The sequence below is a fragment of the Lynx rufus genome, unplaced genomic scaffold (genome assembly GCF_022079265.1).
Source record: "Lynx rufus isolate CCGP_SWC_20201006 ecotype Redwood Valley unplaced genomic scaffold, mLynRuf1.p SCAF_1, whole genome shotgun sequence".
Taxonomy (NCBI): Eukaryota; Metazoa; Chordata; class Mammalia; order Carnivora; family Felidae; genus Lynx; species Lynx rufus.
This window is the reverse complement of record NW_025814823.1, coordinates 89802300-89821468: the sequence shown is the minus strand read 5'-3', so window position 1 is coordinate 89821468 and position 19169 is coordinate 89802300. Positions and strand designations below refer to the sequence as shown.

The 19169-nt window shown below is 36.4% G+C and overlaps 1 protein-coding gene across 2 annotated transcripts in view; it reads left to right on the top strand.

Annotated features, from left to right (window-relative positions):
- CNOT6 (CCR4-NOT transcription complex subunit 6) overlaps positions 1-19169 on the top strand; it is a 76133-nt gene that overhangs the window by 10967 nt on the left and 45997 nt on the right. For both annotated transcript variants that reach the window (XM_047082771.1, XM_047082764.1), the window contains exon 2: positions 11268-11381. In XM_047082771.1, coding sequence (XP_046938727.1) covers positions 11270-11381 — 112 coding nt within the window. In that variant the 5' untranslated portion in view covers positions 11268-11269. The remainder of the gene's footprint in view (positions 1-11267; positions 11382-19169) is intronic.

The window sequence follows — 19169 nt, the reverse complement described above, 5'->3', positions numbered from 1 at the left end:
CAGGCAGGAGCGATAGCATATGGTAAAGCACAGAGGTTTGTGAGAGGTAAGTGGGAATTGGATATGACTGGAGAGGCACACAGGGGCCTGTTTTGTAGATGAGCCTGGGTTTCCTCTGTTTAATTCAACTCATATTTGAGCCTCCTTTGTGTCAGGTGCACTGTCAGTCCGTGGGTACAAAGATGAAGGAGATGTGGTTTTAGGAGCATGAGTTAAGTACTTGTGTTTTTAGGAAGTCACTTTGGATAGTGTCTAAGGCTGCATTCAAGTTGGGGTGCAGCAGAAGAACGTGGGTCTGAGACTGTTGCATTAGCTCGTATCTCAGGGAAGAGCCTGGGAGGTTGAGACAGATTGGGTGAGACGAAGATTTAGGAGGTCAAGTGGACTAGAACTAGGGAACTGGATATGAAGGCTGGGATTGGATAGGAAGGAGTTAAGGATAATACTCCTGTTTCTGGCTTGGAAAGCTAGTGTGGGGATCATAGAGGAAGGGCAGGTTGGAAGACCAAGATGACAATTTCACTTTTTAGTAAGATCTTTTTGGTGCCTTGTTTTTTTCTATTATCTCCCCTATGCAATTCAGAAACCTGTTTTGAGAGATAATCATGAAATGTAAGATACCTGCTGTATCTTTGGCTGTTTATAACAGTAGCCTTGAACTCAACAGATCTCACAGTTTGGATTTAAGTTTTGCATTTTAGATAAGAGTAGTCTTCTTGCAAAGGTTTTTTTATGCTTGGCTTGCCACAGGGCACTAGTGATAGACAGGGTGATAGTTTTGCCACTAAGGACAGCTCCTGAATGAGGCTTATCATCTGTGTAAACTTTTAATTGGCCCATCAATCGTGCTGGAAATCTGGATAGAAAAAGAAGACAAATGTGATGACATTGAGAGTCAGGATGATTGGGGTTTAAAGTGAGATGGAGCTGTGCCTTAACTGACTTGAAGTTCTAAAAAAAGACTTAAGAATGTAGTCCGCGGGAAGTAGCTGATTTCAGTTACAGAGAGTCACATGTTTCTCATGTGTAGAATTCAACTAATACACCTGGAAGAAACAGAAGGTAAGGTACAGGGTGTGCTAGGCCTGCCATAATTACTATCGATTTAAAATTCCAGAGTGTTTTCATATTTTAAAAAAGCATCGAATTGTTGTGTTTATGTGACATTTTACATGTCTTATTACATGTCTTGGAACAGAAAACAGGTTAAATTAGTATTTATTGTTATGCAGATTTTGATGTACCTGTGAATAAATTGGATTGTATTCAAAGAGGGAGTAATTTTTTTCTTTTCTTTTCCTTTTTCTTTCCTTTCTTTTCTTTCTTTCTTTCTTTTTTTTTTTTTTTTTTTTTTTTTTGGTGGCATTCTTACAGTGGCTTGGTGTTTTTGTAATGGTAATAGAAGATAGTGGAGCATATTTGAAGGATGGCAGTTACATCCAAAAAAAAAAGTATTGGATAAAATCTGGAAAGGGAATATTTTGAATTCTAAACTAAGAAGTTTGAATTTGTTTTCTAAGGAGTAGAAAGTTTAGGTGGGGGGCAGTGATGGGAGAGAGGATGCCATAGAATCCCAGTTTTAAAGCTGATATAGGACCAGAAATCATTCCAGAAGACTTCCCAGTTTTTTACAAAGAATGGTACTTTTTCCTGAATTCTGCAGTGTAATTAGGACTCAGCTTTAGAAGTTGAGAGTGTTATGTAGGTTAATAATAATTAATAATTTGAGAGTGTTATGTAGGTTAGTTGTAATCTATAAGGCATAAATACCAATTATGAGAGTTTATTATAATAGTTGAAAAAAGGCAAAGTCCTAAATTAGAGTGATGACTGTAAAAATAAGAAAGGGTTGTAGTGTGATTATATGATTGTGAAATTGTTGCTCCCCAAGCAGATAAAGTGCCATGACCATGTATTTATTTATTGTTTATTCCTGGCACCTGACAGAGTACTTGACACAGAGAAGGTGATTAGTAAGCATTTGGTGAATGAGTGATTCTGTAAAGAAAGCTCCCTAAGGAAGCATGGTTCAGATGTACTGAGTTGCTTTGGGATTTTTCTTCTGTGAAAACCTGATTCTGGGTCATGAATGAAAGAATGTTTAGACCAGTTCATTAGTGGAATGTTCTAGTAGTGCTTCCACCAGACTCCGGGAGATGCAAACTGTTTGGGTGTTCGGTGTGACAGATGGTGGAGAAAGTGTTTGGTGCGCAGAGGAGGGAGTAGTGAACATGTGCTTTTATTGGGAAGGGTTTACAGAGGCTCCAACATGTGACTTGGGTTTGCTTGGAGGGCGAGTAGAAGTCTAGCGTGAAGGTTGTCTTTGGTGAAGGGGTTAGCACATACTAAAATACTACCCCTTAGAAGTAGGTTTGCTGTAATCAATTTAGGACTTTATAGGGTGGCATGAGTGTAAGTGGATGAAGAGGAATGAGAAAATAGTTGGCTAAGTCTAGATAATAAAGGAATTTGAAATTTGAAATTTAGGTAGGTAGATCGGTGGAAAGGGCCATCTTTGGTTTTTAAGCAGGGGAGCAATATGAGCAGGCATCTATCTGGAAGGTAGATGTGGATAGAGGAGATGGTTAGTACTTGAAGGTGAGAAATGAGGAGGGTGTAAATTAGCTTCAGTAGCAGTGAAAATGGAGAAGACAGGTTTAGAAATTATAAAGAGTTAAAAATCAGTCTGATTTAGTGAAAGATTGGATTAGAAGAAATAAATTGGCACCAAAGTTAGTGTCACTAGTTTTTCAAATACAGTTGTCTCTTAACACGGGTTTGAACTGCACAGGTCCATTTATGTGTCGATTTTTTATAGTACAGTTCTGTAACTACTTTCTCTGCCATATGATTTTCTTTTCTCTAGCTTTATTGTAAGAATACAGTGTATAATATATAACATACAAAATATGTATTAATCAGACGTTCATGTTATCAGTAAGGCTTGAGGTCGGCAGTGGGCTATTAGTAAAGATTTTGGGGAGTCGGAAGTTACACATGGGTTTTCAGCTGTGTTGTTCAGGTGTCAACTGTACACCCTAACTTGTAGCTCTGACAGGGGCCTGATAAGTCAATCAAAAGGGTCTTCCTGCGCATGAGTTTCTTTCTGCTTCCCTGCCTCCCTTTCCTCTGCCCCAGTCCTTTTCTCCTTCATGTTTGAGAAAGAATACACAAAGAATGGATATGAAAATGTAAAAAGGAAAAAAGAGATGTTAAATTTAGCATTTTTTGTCAGTTGAGGATGGCTGTAATTCAACTTCATTTTCCTTGAAAAAGATCTGGCCAATATAATTAAAATAAATTCTTCAACTTCAGAGTGCCTCTTAACATTTTTGTACATGGCCAAAATAACATGATTTCATAATTCATTAATATTAAAATTTTTTCATGTTTATTTATTTAGCGAGAGAGAGCATGAGCAGAGGAGGGGCAGAGAGAGAGAGGGAGGGAGGGAGGGAGAGAGAATCAATCCCAAGAATCTGTCAGCACAGAGCCAGACACGGGGCTCCATCTCACAAACTGCAAGATCATGACCTGAGCTGAAATCAAGAGCTCAACCAACTGAGCCACCCAAGGCGTCCCTTATTCATTCATATTTTAAATATGAACTAGGTATTAAATGTTTCCCCAGCTGCCCACAAAATGTCCTTTATTGCTGATTTGTGGGTCTTATATAGGGACCATTTATTACCTCTGATTATGTATCCCTTAATTCTCTTCAAATCTAAAGTAGTTCTGGCACCAGCTTGTTGAAGCAGACCAGTTATCCTGCAGAAGCTCCTGCATTCTCACTTTGTCTGATTGCTTCTTTGGTGTTATCTGGCCAGTTCCTCTAGTTCTTCATCAAGGTGAACATTGTTGATGTGCACTTGGGGTTCTGTCATATCAAGAGACTCAGTCAGTGTCTGGTTCTCCCCCCCATTAGTGTCGTGAAGATTGAAGAAGGTAACCTTTTATTCCTCCCTTGAACATTTTCTACCTTGTGATCCAAAAACAATTTGGATGATGGTGTTACCTTAGCATTACACCAGTGCCAGTGATTCATCTAATGGTTTTAACACAATTTAGAATCCTTGCCTAAAAAAGGAGTTATTTATAAAATGATATTGCCTTTTTTTTTTTTTTTTTATTCGTTCATTTGTTAGCTGTCATTCTTTTGTAAAGTGGGGCTGTTCTTCAACTGGAACTGTTTGGTTAACTCAAATGCGGTACTTGCTGAAAAGTTAAACACCTAAATCTTTCTCTTTGGTGACCAATTTTCTTAGTTTGAAAGCTGCCTCCAATGGTGTCTGTCTAACTTGCACCTTTGGCACTCCCTTTCCTCCTCCTCCCCCTTGCTTTCTTCTTGCCTTGATTACTGCAGTAGTTTCCTCTGCTGCTAATCCACCTTTTACAGCACTGCCAGCTGTTTTCTGTAGCACAGGTACTTATATTATCTACACATCTTTGTTGATTCAGTGTATTTCATTCCTTTATACTTATGATTCTTTTTGCTCAAGTTGTCCACAGTTTTAGCCAGTGAGGACCCCTTCTAACTGGCTCCTGTGTCCTGTTGACTTAGGTTTTTGGCACTAAAGGATGTCTCAGGCTTTATACATTTTATACATTTCCTGCCTCAGACTTGTAATCATCCATTTTACAAAGAACTTTGCTTTCTTGGTATTAGAGATCAAAACTGAGGATTAGAGGTGCTGTTATTCCAGACATAGCATAGCTTCTGAAGCACTCCAGTGCATTGTTAGAAACAAATTTAAAATCATTAGTTTATATTGGTATTCTCAAGTCAGTTTTGGTGTTGGTATTTTCACTTGATTTATAAATGCTTTCTTACCCTGAAAATCTTGGTTCTTAACATCATTGACATAAGTCATTCTTTGCTTAATCCTAAAATACAAAGTAAATAATTCAATGTAATGCCAATACTTACCATCATTCTTCCCACAGCTGCATGATTTCCCCTAGTGTGGCTGTAGAGTGACTCATTTAATTGAACATTCTTGTTAATGGCCACTTAAGTTGTGTGCACTTTTTGTCATAATGCTATAATGAGTAATTTAGAAAAGTACATGGGTTGTATGTTTTGTTAGTAATTGCTTGAAAATGTCCTTTTGTTTGTCTTCACACCTGACCAAGTCTTTGAGTACAGAAGGTTTTTTAGTTAAGGTAAAATTTATATAAAGTAAAATGTATAGGCCTTAAATGTACAGTTTGAATTTTGATACATAATATATACCAATATAAACCACACCTCATTTAAGATATTGGGTATTTTCATCATTTCCCATTAGGGCAGCCATTGTTACCACTGCAAATTCATGTAAATGGAATCTCTTTTGGGTCTTTTTTCATTCAGTGTAATGTTTGAGATTCATCTGTATATGTGTGTTATGTATCAATAGTTTATTCCTTTTTTATTGCTGAGTAGTATTTATCCTTTGATTATCCTTTCATTGTTGAGGACATTTCAGTTTTCAGGTTTTGGCACTTATGAATAAGACTATTATGCAAGTTTATATAAATGTATTTTTTTGGAAATGCAGTTTTTTTTCTCTTTGGTAAATACCAAAGCGTAGGTTTATTGAGTTATGGCATTACTCAATTACTCTCTTAGATATTATGTTAATCATCTCTTTTCTTTTGTTTTTCCATAAAAACGTGTATTTAATTTTCACCTGTCTTTGCCTCTTGTTTTAGTAGGAATTATGTTTATGTAGTCTGTGACTTAACTTTTTTGCCTTGATTTTGTTCTAGAGATTCTAATATTCAAATATTTTTTCCTCTACACTCTTAGATCTACACTCTTTTTATCTCACTTTTTGTTGTTGCACAGTTGACTTCTTTATTTGTAGTTTTTGTTTATGTAGTTTTTTAAGCACAAGAAACAATTTTTTTGTGGAATATTTTTCGATTTCTGTAGTATTTCTTTTTTCTTTTGTATGATTTTGTATAATCATTGTGCTACGTGTATTATGCTTAATTTGTGTTTGACACTGACCACTCTGTTGACTTGCATTTTATACAGATATGGTGTGGGTGGGTACTTAAGCATTTCTGTTGGCTTCCACTCGGACTGATTGTGAAGGTTAAGTACAGATGAGGGAGAGGCAGGCTGTGGCACACATATCGGCTGTGGGTAGTTATGATTAGTGGATTTCAGCCCCCAGTTGGTGGTTTTTTATAATTACATTTTCCTTCCATGGGAACATTCAGATACCTGATTGTCCCTGGTTTTGATTGGTAGAAGTTTGGTTCCTAACAGGAAAAAGACCAGAGGTTCCTACCCCTTTCTTTATGTTCCTGTTTCTACCAGCTGTTTCTTTCCACTCCTAGCCAGAGGATGGTTAAAATAGATTTAATATAAGGCCTTTGATTAGGGAACTATGAATCTTTTTAGCGCTATGGGGGTAGGGTATAACTTTTTGCAAGTTATCTTTGTATCTTCATTCTAGTCTGTTTCCTATTTAGGTGTTCTTCTTTTATTTTAGATTCTGATAAATCCCTCGTAACCCCTCCCTGTGATTCCTGCCCCAGGCCCCTCACTGCACCATATTCATACACACACACACAGACCATTTCTGGAAATGTTAGGTAAAGAATCTGTAGGTTCCTAATTTTTTTTCCTCATTTAGATAGCTGTTTTTCTAAGTTTATGGTATGCAGTTAGGCCACTCTTAGTTTAAACACTCCAGGATAACCTTATTAGTTGTGTTATGGTTTGTAACTCTGCTTTGCAACGCTGACTTTCCCACTGTGATTATAGTTCTGTATTTTGAGGCCATTTCTTAAAATGTTTAATTATGAAAGCCTGTCTTTCTATGTTGGTAAATTATGTCCTGTGTTTCTTTAAGGCAAATAATTATTCTAAGGTAATGAAAAACTGTTTCTCAGATCCAGAGTGGGGGTGGGTTTTATGCTGCCAGGGTCAGTAGTGATGTCAGGTATTGGGTTGGAGGGATAGGGGATTGACTAGTCAGGTGCTGCATAGCTGCTTACCCTGGCCTAGCTGTTTCTAATTCTTTTGTAATCCTTGACAGTTTTTAAGTCTGTTTTGGAAACCTTTTAGTCTTTTTAGATAAAAATAAGGTATGCCACTGCAGATTATTTAGAGGAGAGATCTGCTTGTTGATTTCAAAGTCTTGGGAAAGATCCTAAATTGTGTGCATTCTTATATCCTTTTCCCTACCAATGCTATGCTTTGCCAGAGTCAAAAAAAAAAAAAAAAAATGGGGAGGTGTTCAGTGGGCAGATGTGCTTGTCTTGCTGCTTCTGGAGTTTGTCCAATTTGCTACTTTTTTTTTTTTTTAAATTTGACTATAGTTGACACAATGTTAAATTCGTTTCAGGTGTACAGTATAGTGGTTGGCCAACTTCTCTGCTGTCATACACCTCCCCCCACCCCCACTTCCGAATCCTCAGTCTCAGGGATTTGGAAATAAAGATGATCTCCTCACTGCTTTCACATTTAATGAGCTGTCTCTTAAATTTTAAGACAACCCATCCCACATTATGAAAAATCAAGAAAGGGAGTGGTTGGCTACCTATGCAGAAATTATGACCCTCTAATGGAATGACCCCAAGTGCAGGGCCTAGTTTTCAGATTTCTTATTAGTTCAGTGGCACTTCTGTCCATTCTCCGAAGTGGAATCAAACTCTGGACCTTGATTCAAACTAAGCTCACATGTAGTTGGCAAATCAGACTTCTGAACTTTCACTAAGGAGTCAAATGATTAATAATAGGACCAAGATACTAAACTCAGCTGGAGAGAGCCAATTTCTTACCATTGTTAAATTCTATTTGGAAAAGCCAATGAAGATCAGATGGTTGGTTTCTAAATTTTTTTAAATGTCTTATTTATTTTTGAGAGAGAGAGAGAGAGAGAGCATGAGCATGGGAGGGGTGGAGAGAGACACAGACACAGAGAGAGGGAGACACAGAATCTGAAGCAGGCTCCATCCAGGCTCTGAGCTGTCACACAGAGCCCAGTGTGGGGCTTGAACTCATGATCCTCGAGATCATGGCCTGAGCTGAAGTTGGATGCTCAATCAACTGAGCCACCCAGGTGCCCCCAGATGGTTGTTTTCTAAGTAGAGTCTGATCAAAATCATGGCATTTGGGTGATCTTAAGCACTGTTAACCATCAAGCTTTGGTAGCCTTACACAACGTTTTATATTTTCTAGGTTATTACTAGGATATTCATATCATTCAGAAAAGGCACTTGCTTTGCCAGATTGTCTTCTAGAATAGGAACAGTTTTTTGACTGTATAGCTCTCTGTTAGGTATTTTGTAACAGTCTAAAAACTTCAGACCTTGTATTTCTCTTTTCCAGAAGTTAACATGTAAGACAACAGTTTCATCAATAATATTTAAGAAAACAAAAAATAGATGTGCTGTTTCTTGTGCAGATGATTAGTCTCATCATTTATATTTTTTAAAGCAGCTTTTTAAGGATTATTTACTTATATGTTTTGACTGCCCAAAGCTCATTTCTGTTTCAAAAATAGCTCTACTTCCCATCAGTTAGGAAGGCAGCATAGTATAATGAAAGTTGCTTTGACTTTTTTCCAGTCTTTTTTTATTGTGGCAAATGTACATAAAATTTATCATCTTAAAACCATTGTTAAATGTAGCATTCAGTAGTATTAAATACATTCATAATGTTGTACAACAGTTACCCCCCATCCATCTCCGTAATTCTCGTAAACTGAAACTCTGCACCCATTCAGTAACTTCCCTTCCCCAGCCCCTGGCAGCTGCCATTCTACTTTCTGTCTCTGTGAGTTTGACTACTTTAGTACCTCATGTAAATGAAATAATGTTTGTCTTTTTGTGATTGTCTTATTTCACTTAGAAAGTAGCTTTAACTTTTTAATCAGATGCAATCAAAGCCTGACTCTGCTACTTCCCAGCCTTATAATGCTGGTTAAATTTCTTAAACGTTTTTGGGCTTCAGGTTTCTGCTGGTAAAATGGAGTTAATTCTGACTGTAGGAAGAACTAGCAAAAGACTAAATTTAGTAAGATGAGAGGAAAACCAAGAGAAAAGATATCCTGGAAGCCAACTGAGTGAGTCTGTCTAAGAGGGAGTGATCATCTACATCAAATACTGATTGTAGGACAAGCAAAAGTAGGTCTAAGAAACGAGCGTTGATTATAACAATGTTGGGCCACTGGTTTTCTTCCTGGCAGTTTTTGGTGGAATGTTAAAAGCACATACTGATTTGAATGATTTTAACTGGGAAAAAGGGAGGAGGAGACAGCATATGTAACTTCCAAGGATAATTTTTGTGTGTGTGTGTGTGTGTGTGTGTGTGTGTGTGTGTGTGTGTGAAGAGAATGAGAAAAAAAGTGTAACTGGAGGGGGAAATGGGGTCAGGACTTTTAAATAAAGGAGCTAATACCATATATATGTATACTGAAGATAAAGATCTAGTATAGAAGGGGAAAGTGATGTAGGAGAGAATTGCCAAGTAATGTCCTTGAACAGGCAAGATGATGGGGATGAGATTGAGTGTTCAGAGGGGCAATTTGTCCTACTAAATGAGAGTGTAGATGGGTGGGGGTGGGAGTTCATAGAAAGGCCTCTTTTGGTTGTTTTCTGTTTCAATGAGAAAATGGAAGTAAGAAAGGGAGGATGGAGGGTAATTGTTAGAAGTTTGAAGAGAAAGTCATGTAGAAGGGACTAGGAGAATTTAAAGTATAATTTCTTGGCATAAATAGTCCATTTGAGGTAAGTGGTTGCTGAGTGATTCCCTTTAAGTTCACATGGTGTAGTAGGTTTTTCTCTGGCTATATTTAGCTGGGTATGTATCCATAGTAGGTGGAGAGTTGGCTTAAGTGACTTTGGGCTCATCCAAACAAATCAGGTGAAGTAAGACTCAGGCAAGGAGTTTGGGGGATATGCAAGGGTGTGAGACTTCGTTTCACATATGTATGTCAGAATGTATGGATAACAGATAAGGATTAAGGAAATAACCACAAATGAAATGAAGAGTGATCTTTCAGTATCAACTTACATTTAGTTTTTCAAATTCTCAAAAATTTTTATGCTTGGTTTGTTCAAATTGGACCCAAACAAGGTGTGGGTATTGCATTTCATTGCTGTGCCCAAATTCCATGTCAATTTGGTCTCCTCTTTTTCATGTCCTTTATTTTTGAAGAAATTGGATCTTTCTCATGTAGAACTTTCCATATTCTGTATCTGGTTGGCTGTATTTTTGAGGAGTTGTTTACAATTTTTTAAAAAATTTTAATTGTGGTTAAATATAACAATTTGCTGCCTTCACCATTTTTAAGTATACAGTTCAGAAGTGTTCAGTATGTTCACGTTGTTATGTTTTGTGTTATTTTTTTTAATGTTTAGTTATTTTTGAGAGAGTGCATGCGCACAAGTGGGGAAGGGGAAGAGAGAGAGGGAGACCCAGAATCTGAAGCAGGCTCCAGGCTCTGAGCTGTCAGTGCAGAGCCCAACGTGGGGCTCGAACTCATGAACCACCAGATCATGACCTGAGCCACCCAGGCACCCCGAATGTATTATTTTTAACATATTCCTCTATCCTCTTCATTTTGTGTCAACTGGTTACCAGGAGTAGGAGGGCTTGATTTGATTCACGTTCAGTTTTTTTATTTTTACTATGTTTAGATGAGGGGGCAAAATATGTCGTGTTGGCACATGAGTTTAGTCATCCTAATGATGAGATGGACCATTGTGTTGACATCTCATAGCCTGAATATCCATTTGTAATTTTTCCATTGTATTCTTTTTTCACCTAATGCTTTCATTAATCATTGGTGGTCATTGCCTCAGTCCTTTTTTTTTTTTTTCATTTTGGGTTGTGAAATAGTGATTTTTCTAACTATTTAACTTTCTGCATTTATTAGATGGAATTCTATTAAGATTATTCCCTTATTTAGTTTTGGCCAGAAATGCAGGATAAATGCTTAATTCTTTCCCTTCCGCCACTTTTTAGGTGACTGAATTTTTTTTTAATTTTTTTTTTTATTGTTATTCTTTTGATGTTCATGTTGTCTTGTGGCCAATGGAAGCTTCTCCAAGCTGTCTGCTGTTACAGCATCTTTGTTAGCACCCAGCCTTGTTTTATATTTTTCTGATCCTGGACCTGCAATTCTCCATTTCTCCAAGAAGCTTCTTTTTAGTGGGAAGTGGTATTTAGAGATGATAATACGGGTATTTACTTTTAAAAGGATGTTGGTTATTTCCAGTTATTTGGTTCTTCAGAATACTGATTGCTTTTTTCAATTCAACAGGCATGCCCAAAGAAAAATACGAGCCTCCTGACCCTAGGAGGATGTACACAATTATGTCCTCTGAAGAAGCAGCAAATGGAAAGAAATCACATTGGGCAGAGCTTGAAATAAGTGGTAAGACATGCACGCATAAATTTAATGGTGTGGAAATCAAGATGGTAGAAATTAAGCTTTCTAATGCCAGTGCACTAAAGAGGCAGTGTTGTATTTTACCAGTGCTAATTATCTTAGAAGTGGGAAGGTTCAGTGGAAAGAATATGGTTTTGGTCAAAGTTCAAAACCCATTCATTGCTTATTTCAGTGTCAGTGTCCTTTTATAAAAATGGGAATGACAAGGATGAAATAAAAATGACACATGTGAACTGCCTAGTGCATAAAGGTTTGTTCTGATACTTAATTCTCTGATAAAGTAGGATTGAGCTTTTGTATTATCAAATTACATATTTCCAGTGGGATGGGAAATCCCTGTTCTAGAATAGGTTATGTGATAGATTTGTTTCTCCTTATTTTTTTCATTTGCTTTTCAGTCTGAGTCTCTAAGGATAGCCTTATTCAGAAACACAAAATCTTTAAAGAATTCAAAGCAGATCTCAAAGTTCCCTTCTACCTTAATGCAGTTTAGACCTAGTCAAAGAAATAGGAGAGCCCCTAGAACCAGAGCCGCAGAGATATCCCCATCATCCCTGCTGGGGGGCCTGCAGCCTCTTTTTTAATACTTCAAAGGTGGTGAAGGGATACACCCGGTTAATACCAGGTGCCTTATTCTTAAGGCAACCAGTGCTAAAGAGGTTTTGTGTTAATATTGGCCTAATATGCCTCCTCATACTTTTCTTCTATTCTGTCTTGAGTTTTGCAAGTTTTCTCCTCTTTTTCCTGACTGTCCTTAATTTTTTTTTTTTTAATTTAATGCAGCAAACATACTGAACACATGCTATGTGTATAACATCTTGCCAGGTGCTGTACTAGGTATATGGAAGATACATAGGATGGAAAAAAACACAGTCCCTGCATTCTGAAGCTTATGGCATATTAGGGAGTGAGAAGAACGGAGTGCACCAATATAAGTAACTAATAGACAAAATATAATTGCCAAGACTAGGCAGGAAAATATTTACAGGAAGCAAAAAGAAAGTAATGATAGTAGTATTCTTTCCTTGTCAGCTCAAAATCTCTATGAACCTATTCAGTAAACCTAAACACTCTCCCTGGGTACCCACGCGAGTCTCTCTTGGTTTCCCTCTCTCTTTAGAGTGCTGGTGGTAAGTAAGGGGTGTTCAGTTTCATAGAGTAGGTGTGGTAGAGAGTAAAATTTCTCCCTCTTCTGTCAGATATGGCTTTCTGGATCAGGTAAGCCCAAAGGGAAACATGCTGTCTGATTTACCAGTTACCTTTAAAGCTCAGGCAGTCACCCTTTCTTGCTTTTCCCTTTTAATTTCCTCATGATTGGTATTTAACTGTATTTTTCTCTTTTTTTCAGCCTGTGTTAGTGGCTTTTGAATTATAGGTCCTTTGCATGTAGGGAAGTTTCCATTTTCTTACAATACCAGGATAAACTAAAAAGTACTCACTTTGGTCAGTGAGATTATATCTCTGAGGTTAAGAGGATTCTCTTCCACTCTTTCCTCCTACTGCCTCACTCTTCCCCCCCTTTACCTTATGGTGAGAACTACTTGACAATTTTGAATCATTGTTTTCTGCTTACTCTGAGCTTTGGTAAGAAATCTGTATACAAGATAGGAAGGAAGAAAGGATTCCTGTGAAGTAACTTTCTTAACAAATAGTCGTATCTTTACCAAGTAACACGGAGGATAAACTGTTGGTTGAAATTGGTCTATGGAACAGGACCTTGTAATAAAGCCGCTATCAGAAAGGTCACTTTTTGTCTTAGCAGTCTTGAGTACATAAGCTCCTATATGTAGAAATTGTCAAGGCCTGAATTCAGTTCATGCAAAGACAGTTCATGTATATGCTTTAGCACCAGTTCCTTAAGGTTCTGTGATGCAGAGTTCTAGGGACCTGAGGTCATTGAATCCTGGACCCACAGTTATCTCATATGCTCCTCTGGTTCCAGTGGGATGGGTGGTGAGTTCCTTTTGTCATTTGGTATTAACCAGATAAGCCAAACAGCTATTCATCATTTACTTCTTAAAGAAAACCTTTTTTATTGTAAAATGAAACACAAAGAAAACCACACAGACAAATCTATTAATGAATTATTATAAGGTCAATAGCCTTGTAACCGCTATCCAGGTCAAGAATTAGAACTTTTTCACCTACCCCAGAGCCCCTTCCTTTGCCACAGCCAATTATAACCACCTCTGTGCTCTCAAAAGTAACCATTACTTTCTTTTAATCACTTCCTTTGTTTCCTTATAGTTTTAATAGTAAATTATATATATCTAAGCAAAATAGTGATACTCTAATTCTGTCATCTTTTTTCATTAAGTGAGCTACATCTACAAACACATGCTTTCCCACACTTAATGATTAATTAGAAAAGAAAGCTTGTTTCCTTTTATTTACCAGTTTTCAGTATAAACTATCATTCTTTGATGGTGACTAATTAGGTTTTTTTAAAGTGTCATTATTAACTACGATATCTAAACATTTTAGTTTCAAACATATGTTGTGGATTGTGATTATTACTTTTATTTTGATGCTTAAATTGCCCTGTTGTCGGCCAGTGGGAGAGCTTCTTAAAGGATTTATGAGTTTTTGATACAACCCTGTCTTTGGTAGTTTCCTTGCTATCTGATATAATAAGATTTTCTTGACTCATCTTGTGTATTTACTGCCTCAAACCTGGAATTTATAATTTTTTCCAAGAAATCTTTTTTTTTTTTTAAGTTGGAAATGATATTTCAAGACCAAAATATCTGTTGCTACAGATGCTTGTTACTATTGGGTTGGTCACTGTTTCTAGGTCTTTTCACTGGACAGAGCTGTGAAATAAGACTATATGCATCATAGCTTTTCATCATATATGTATAGTCGTACACGTTTATGATTGAAAGATATGTACTTATATGATATATACATACTTGTAAAAATTTTTAAAAATATATGTGTATATTTACAGTTAAAATATAAAAATATATTGAGACTTTTGATTCAGAATCAGAATAACAGGGATTTTAGTTAACCTTTTCTGTAATTACATGTGTATCTCCTTTCATACTGGGTGTCCTAGTTCTCAGGGACATGGGATGATGGAATTTGAATATCCCGTAATTACTTATTTGGTTTATCCCATATTACATTGCAGTCTCAGAATAACAGTACTAAAAATACTACTACTAATATGAGTACTGAAAGCGGGTAAAACTGCTCGGAATATTATCCCCGTTTCCCTCCTCACTCCCATTAAGTAGTTGTTTTCTGTCTATACTGTTAGATAGAGTATGTAGTCATTATATACTATCAGCCTTCCCATTTAACCTGCATAATTCCCCATTTAGACTTTGTTTTGTAGGTAAGTATATATTCAGTGCCTCCCACCAGTTCGCTTATTCCTAATCATTTCGGTTTTCTGGAGGCTTGTTCTCTAGATGTTTCCTTTTAGAAAAGGCTCATGGGAGTAGTATTTTCTGTATTTCTTGCATGTTGATAACAGTTTGTGTCCTTTATATTTGAAAGTCAGTTTGGCTGAATGTAAAATTGGTGGCTCACATTTTTTCTTTAAATATTTTATGTATGTTACTTCAGTTTTGCTATGGCCTTGATGCCAGTATAATTTTTCTTTTATTAGTTAGTTGCTCTTTTTGCCTAGATACCCAAAGGATTTTTTTTTTTTTTACCTGTAATTTTACTGGAATATATCTTGGTGTTGGTTGTTCTATCTTGATATTCTCAAGTACAGTATATAAAGAAAAAAAATTTCAAACTATACATTATTTTTAAAGAAAACCATTTCAGTATAGTTTGGATAATATTTTTTTATTATTCCAATTCCTTTGTGTTTTTTCAGAGATTTATTCTCTGAATTTGCATATTGGTCTCTTGAATCATTTTTAAAACTTAAAAAAAATTAAGGTATAATTTACAGTAAAATAAAAATACCGTAAAATTCACTTTACTGTTGTACAGCTTTTAAAATAAATACACAGTTGTATAACCACGACCACAGTTACAATATGAGCTTTATCACCCCCAAAAAACTTCCCCATGAACCTTTTTTAAGCAGACCTCCTGACTTCCAGCCCCTGGCAGCCACTGATCTAGATTTTTGTTTTTTTAATGACTTTAATTTTTTTTTTTTTAATTTTTTTTTCAACGTTTATTTATTTTTTGGGACAGAGAGAGACAGAGCATGAACGGTGGAGGGGCAGAGAGAGAGGGAGACACAGAATCGGAAACAGGCTCCAGGCTCTGAGCCATCAGCCCAGAGCCCGACGCGGGGCTCGAACTCCCGGACCGTGAGATCGTGACCTGGCTGAAGTCGGACGCTTAACCGACTGCGCCACCCAGGCGCCCCAGTGACTTTAATTTTTTAGAGCAGTTTTAGGTTCACAGCAAATTTGACAAAGTATAGTGCACGACTCCCTCCACCTCCTGACTATCAACGTCCTCTACCAGAATGATGCATTTATTACAGTTGATGAACTTGCAGTGACATGTGATCACCCAAAAGTCCATACTTTACATTAGGGTTCACTCTTGGTGTTGTACATTTTACGGGTCTAGACAAATATATAATGGAGTGTATCCACCATTATGAGTCATAGAGAATATTTTTACTGCTCTAAAAGACTTTGGTGCACTGCCAATTCATCCTCCTTTCCCTCTCCTTGAACCCTGGCAACCTGTGATCTTTTTACTGCCTCCATAGTTTTGCCTTTTCCAGAATGTCACATAGTTGGAATCATATAGTATGTATGTAGCCTTAAAGATTGGCTTCTTTCACTTAATAATATGCATTTAAGTTCCTCCATGTCTTTTCATGGCTTGATAGTTCATTTCTTTTTAGTGCTAAATAATATTCCATTGTCTGGGTTTACTACAGTTTATTTATCCGTTCATCTATGGAAGGACATCTTTGTTGTTCCAAGTTTTGGCAGTTATGAATAAAGCTGCTATAAACATCCATGTGCAGGTTTTTGTGTGGATGTAAGTTTTCAACTCCTTTGGGTAAATGCCAGGGAGTACAATTGCTGGATCATATGGTAAGAATATGTTTAGTTTTGTAAGAAACTGCTAAACTCTTCCAAAATGTCTATATCATTTCTCATTCCTACTAGCAATGAATGAGACTTCCTATTGCTCCACATCCTTTCCAGCATTTGATGTTGTCAGTGTTCTGGATGTTGACCATTCTAAATGGTATGTGTAGTGGTATCTCATTGTTACTATTTTTAATTTTCATTTCCCTGATGACATATGATTAAGAGCATAACTTTTCTTATGCTTATATGCTAAAAAAATCTTTTAATGTTTATTTTTGAGAGAGAGAGAGAGCACTAGTCGGAGAGAGGCCAAGAGAGAGGGAGACAGAGGATCTGAAGTGGGGTCTCCACTCTCAGAACAGAGCCCAATGTGGGGCTTGAATTAATGAACCATGAGATCATGACCTGAGGCAAAGTTGGATGTTTAACTTAACTGAGCCACCTAGGTGCCCTCTTTTGCTCAGTTTTAAATTGGGTTGTTTCCTTATTGTTGAGTTTTAAGAGTTCTTTGTGTATTTGATTGACAGTCCTTTACCAAATAGGTCTTTGCAAATGCCTTCTCCTGGTCTATGACCTGTTTTTTCATTCTCTTGACAGTGGCTTTCACAGAACAGAAGTTATTAATTCTAATGAAGTCCAGCTTATTATTTCTTTCATGGATTGTGCTTTTGGTGTTATAGCTAAAAAGTCATTGCAAACCCAAATCACAATAGATTTTCTTCTGTACTATCTTCCAGGATTTTTATGGTTTTGTGTTTTACATTTAAGTCTGTGATCCATTTTGAATTCATTTTTATAAAGAGTGTGAGGTATCTACTTTTTTTTTTTTTTTTTTTTTTTTTTTTGCTTGTGGATATCCAGTTACTCCTGCGCATCTGTTGGAAAAACTTTTCTCCATTGTATTGTCTTTGTTCTTTTGTCAAAGATCAGTTGACTGTATGAATGTATTGGGGTTCTGTTGATCTGTCTATTCTTTTGCCGGTACCACACTGTCTTGATGATTGTAGCTTTAGAGTAAGTCTTGAAGGCAGCTAGCATCAATCCTCCAGCTTCTTCTCCTTCAATTTTGTGTTGATTATTTTGTGATCTTTTGCCTCTGCATATAAGGCTTTAAAATTAGTTTGTCAACATCTACAAAATAACTTGCTGTACTTTCAGTTGAGATTGCATTGAATCTATAGGTCAAGTTGAGAAGAGCTGACATCTTGATAATATTTAGTCTTCCTATTGCTGAACATGGAATATCTACCATTTATTTAATTCTTTGATTTCTTTCATCAAAGTTTTAGTTTTCCTCATACAGGTCATGTGTATATTTTATTAGATCTGTACATAAGTACAGTAAAACCTTTGTGAGTAACTTGTTCTGTGAGTGTTCTGCAAGATGAACAAACATTTCTAATAAATTTTAACTTGATAAATGAGCAGTGGCTTGCAATATGAGTCCTTCGTGATGCCGAATCTCACATGATCACAACTGAGACAAGGGTTCTTGAAAATCACTGATATACGAATGCTTTGGATTATAAGCATGTTTCTGGAACAAATTATGCTCGCAAATCAAGATTTTACTGTATTTCATTTTTGGGGTGCTAATGGTATTGCTGTTTTTAATGTCAAATTCCAATTGTTCATTGCTGGTGTATAACAAAACAATTGATTCTGAACCCTTAGTTCTTCATTTATTTGTGATTTTTAAAAATTTCCTCATTTTGTAAAAGCATACTCTTTTTGTGGTTATTCATCATTAAGTTCTTGGTAGTTTAGTTTTCCTTTACTGAGTTTTTCTAATTCTTATTTATGTTTTTTTTTTATCATTTCTTAATGTCAAATTTTTAGCTCCGTTTGAAATTATAAGTAGTTTTTTGAGCATGTTTGTGGTATGCTTTCCTTGTCCATAGGGAGTTTAGTTATTCTGGTAACTTTAAAAAAAAACTTAATAGCTTCTATGAGATTTGACCATATAACTTTTCTGTTCATTTTTATTTAAACTTCATTTTTCTGAACTTTTAGAAGGTGTAATTCAGGATTGTTTTTCTAACTTTAGAGCTTCCTCTTCTGGTTTTTGCAGAGTGAAACTTCCTGATTCTGTTCCCTGCTCTCATTTTTAGAGAGTGTCCGTGTCCCCCCTGCCCCCCCCCCCCCAGTGGGGGGCCTTGGCTGGCCAGTTTTTGGAATTCCTGGGGTCCAGACTGCTTTTTTGACTTATTGTGGACACTTTGCTCTCATAATTGAGTTGCACTAAACTCCTCCCAGCTGTGATGATGTTCTCAGATAGGTGCTTCCAGTGGATACTAGCTGGTTTCTCTCTTTTCAGTTCTTTTAGTTGGGCTTAAATCTGTTGTCATGTGATTTATTTTCCATTTTCATAATCTTTTTTTGTTGCCTTTTTCATTTTGAATTAACTCAGTATTTTTTGTAAAATTGCATTTTATCTCCTTGTTGACTAGTAAGCTATAATTCTTTGTTTAATAATGTCTAATTCTTTAGGGTTAATAATATAAAGTATATCAAGTTATATTCTATTACTTCATATTTAGTATGAGAGTTTTAACAGTCTACTTGTTTCTTTTCTCCTGGTGTTTGTGCTGTTGCTGTCATATATTTTCCTTATATGTGTTATAAATCTCACAATATATTGTTATTTTTGCTTTAAACACTGAAGTATTAGGAAAACTTGTTTTTATTTACCCATGTACTTACTATTTCCAGTGTTCTTGATTCTTTGTGTATAGGCAAG